Below are 3,798 nucleotides of genomic sequence, written 5' to 3' on the forward strand. Positions count from 1 at the left end.
CTATAAGTGATGATAGTATAGAGACGTTGTATGAGCTGAGTAATGGGATAGCGATATCAATAGTGATAGCGAAACTCAACACCAAGAATAGTCGCTGTAGCTATAGCTAATATTATCTACTTAACTAGCTTTGAAAAAGACGCTATGACCATCAAGCTCATCAAGCTCATCAATCAAGCTGGCTTGATACACCAAGCCAAGCTGAGTCAAGCCAAGCCAAGCTGACAGTTTTGCTTTTGCCTATCAAGCTGAGGCAAGCCAAGCTGGAGCTTGGCTTGGCTTGATTGTTGACATCTCTGGTTGATTGGATTGAAAGAATATCTGGAAAAGCAGAATTCTGTGATTGTGTATGCTCAGAAAAGACAGGGCTCACTGCGTGGATACTGATATGCAATGGCAGCTTGTGCGGGTATCGTAGCGAACACATTGTGCCATCTGCTAGACCATTGTATACGCTGGGCCCGGGCCACATGCGCCTTGCCAATCACCACTCACCAACCCACACACGTCTTCATAAACAGAAAGGCACCGCATCCTGATAAGCCGTAGATTCCGAAATAGACTCAAATTCTGCATAGCTGCTTAAACGAGAGACTCTGGCATCTGCCCGCACATAGAATACCCTACCCTATTCACACATCCACTCACTCTTATGTACAGCCTCTCTGCACCGCCTCCTGTCTACCCTATTCCGCCCCTGTCTGCACTATCTCACACCTCACCCCCTCTAACCGAATGTAGAGTTCAAAGGCCCAAACTTGATGTTGCTATAAGTAACAGTAGCATCGGGGTACTGGCTCTCAACATCGGCTGGCACACCACTGGTAGTCTCGCACTCTCCCCTGCCGGTGCCGAGATCAGTATCCGGGTTCTTGTCGGTGGGGTAGGTGGAATCGAGCCAAAGCATGTTGCTGTGATGGTCATCCCACAGACTCATGACGAGCACCATGCCATTGGCAAGCGCCTTGGCCATGTTGGCCATGCCGCCCTTCTCCTTGAACGTGTAGCGATCGCCAAACACAGATTTCTGCTGGTCACAGAACTTGGTCGTGATGGAGTTGCCGTCGACGCCGGGGATGGTGGATGCAGGCTGTGCAATTGTCTTGCCGCCCTGCACGTAGAAGCGCTTGATCTCCAAGTTGTCGCCCGTGCCAATGAACTGCGTGACGACGGTGAACTTCTGAGACGTGTCGACTGTCTTGCCCTTGCCGTAGAAATTCTTGACTCCCATGCGGTAGCTGTTGAAGTCGCAGCCGTCCGGGTCGCACACGCCCGCATACCGGTCCGCAGAGTATGTGCCACCACATCCGTCGCCGTCGCAGCGGGACTGCTCAATGGTAGAGCATGAGTGGGGGGTCACGGCCGTGCTGACCGAGTTTGCCTCCCAAATATCCATCTCCGCGCAGCACGAACCGTGGCCACCGACGCCCGCATTCTGGTCGTTGGCTGATGGTTGCCACCCTTCGACATTACCCTGAGCATGTAAGTACGTTTGAGAAGATAGTTTTGTGTTACTAATTTACTAACCTCGCCGTTGATGAACTTGAGGTCCCTGGGGCATTGGGCATCGCAATATCCAGTGCCGTACTTGGCGCCGGCCTTGTTAGTCGAGTACTTCTTAAGGCCGCCGTCTGCATCCATGGAGACAAAGTAGAGTGCTCCATTGAATCCGCAGGGCAGCTTCGAGAGATCGACGTCAAAGGTGAATTCTTGGTTGCCAGTGAACTTGAACATCTCATACGTAGAGTCGTCTTTCATGAGATAGGTTCGCGAACCAATGTTGGTTGAGTACGAGCCTTTGGTGACAAACTTGAGCTTCAGAGAGTTGCCACTGGCAGTGATTCCATAGGTGCCTGTATAGTCCGCCCCATCGATTGCACAGTTTGTAGCACAGGCCTTGTTGTCGGGGCATGATGTCGAATCCCACGTGTTGCCCGTGTAGCAATTGGTGTAGCTAAAACCTCATCAGAAGGCGCGATTTCGATGCTGTCGTGTACACATACCCTCCCTTGACATGAAGCCAGCGCCAGTTGGCGTCGAGGACAACTTTTCCATTCTTGGTGGTACAGCTTCCTTTGGCAGTGCAAGACTGCCATGTCATGCTAGGATGCGTTTCTGTTTGCGACGTCCCGACCAGTTGGCCGCGGGCCGCGTACAGAAGAGAAGCAGCGACAAAGAGGGATTGGTACATGATGGAAGAAGTTGATCTCTGTGTGGTTGTACTTTGAGGAGAGGCTGAACAGGACAACTTATATATTCTGCATCCCGGCTCGCGCGGCCCTTCCGTCCCGAATCATCAAATTTCACCAAAGTGGAAGAATAGTTGGTAGTATCCTTGATATAAAATTAACATGGCGTAGATTGGGTACGTGGATACCGTACGGCGCCCCCGAGTGGCAAGCGGAGGCTAAAGTCGCCAGTTTCTTGTGCTCCTATGCGTTACGTAAGGAATTATACTCCCGAAAGCCCAGATATATGCATTGTATCAAAATTTAAAGTTTGCTGATATTATTTTACCTGTTTCTTGGCCAAATGACGAGGTTCTGCTATGTGTAGAAGACCGTGTCTTGCGTCCAGCTTCAGTGAAAGCTGGAATACGTACCCACCCACGACGTCGAGTCATGAGAAAGGTCTGTCTGGCGGTGTCTGCCCAATGTGCCGTTTCCCAAGTCACGCGTAATTTCAAGATACTATGGAATGAGGGGAGGGTCATCATCCGACCAGAGGGCGATATATCGACCTATCCTTGGATTGGTGGTCTGCGCAGCCCTGGGCACGAACGGCAAGCTCGGCTAAGCATACAAAGCACCTGCTGAAGCTCAGTGCCACGTCCTAGGCATGCACAGCGCGCGTAATGTAGGGGGTTAATATTGTTTCATGTTGCAGTGCGTATGGACTATACTGCAGAAACGGTCCACGGTCCAGTCATAGTCCAGCCTCCCTTCAGCCTGTGGCACATCCTTGCCGTGTGACTGGTGGATGTCCCACGAGAGTCAGGGAAGCAAAAAAGTTGTCTGTAATAAGTCAGGGTTGAACAGCAACGAATAGGATGCTGGGGGTGAGATTGTGCTCAGGTGAGCCAATGGGTATCTGTGGGGTATTATAGCACCGGTGCAAGGGTTCCCCGCTTTCAGATGGGTCGAATATTCCATGCATCGAGCCGGCTGGCGTAGTGCTTAGTCGGGAACCAGCGTGTTGGGATGTCTCGGTGCCGGTCTGGTGCTGCGGCCATGGACGAGACGTTGAGCGGTCCAGGCCCAGGCTGGGCGTGAAGCAGGGCGGAGCGGGGCGGAATTTCTCGGCGCATATTAGTGTGGGTGGTCAATGCGTGCAACGGGTCAGACAATGCAACACCACCACTAAAATGTCCGCCTATCAAAAATGAGGCTGTAGAGCACCATACAAAAGCTATTATCACGAGATTTTTTGGTGGAGTAGTCTAAATAGTTCAAAAAACAATCCTATCTACTCAAATTTCTTTGGCAATTTGATGTTGCGGCCGCGCATCGTTGTTTTGGTGGTGGGCTGCGCAGCCGACGATGCAGACGCACCACCACTTTGGCTGCCTGCATCACCACCACCCTTTGACTTTTTTGACTTTTGAGACGATGAAGCTTTTCGTTTAGGTATATTTTGCTTATCGCGAGCTTTTTTTGAAGTTGCGACTGCGCGATCGCGAGCTTTTTGGGCGCGTCTTAACTGGAGTTCTTTGGCCCTCACTTCTCTCTCTTTATCCCTCGCTATTTTCTTTAACTCCCGCGCAGTCCTTGCCTCGTCTATTAATTTTTTCGGTAGAGC

General features: G+C 51.2%; 1 protein-coding gene across 1 annotated transcript; it reads right to left on the reverse strand.

The window, feature by feature from the left end:
* Positions 1-727: 727 nt before the first annotated feature.
* SETTUDRAFT_24572 (glycoside hydrolase family 7 protein) lies at positions 728-2,191 on the reverse strand (the record flags this gene model as incomplete). The annotated part of the gene is made up of 3 exons (XM_008033013.1): positions 728-1,474; positions 1,528-1,954; positions 2,004-2,191. 3 exons carry the CDS (start codon positions 2,189-2,191, stop codon positions 728-730), a joined length of 1,362 nt encoding a protein of 453 aa, XP_008031204.1.
* Positions 2,192-3,798: the final 1,607 nt, after the last annotated feature.

Source organism: Exserohilum turcica (assembly GCF_000359705.1).
Source record: "Exserohilum turcica Et28A unplaced genomic scaffold SETTUscaffold_9, whole genome shotgun sequence".
In the NCBI taxonomy this organism is placed as follows: Eukaryota; Fungi; Ascomycota; class Dothideomycetes; order Pleosporales; family Pleosporaceae; genus Exserohilum; species Exserohilum turcicum.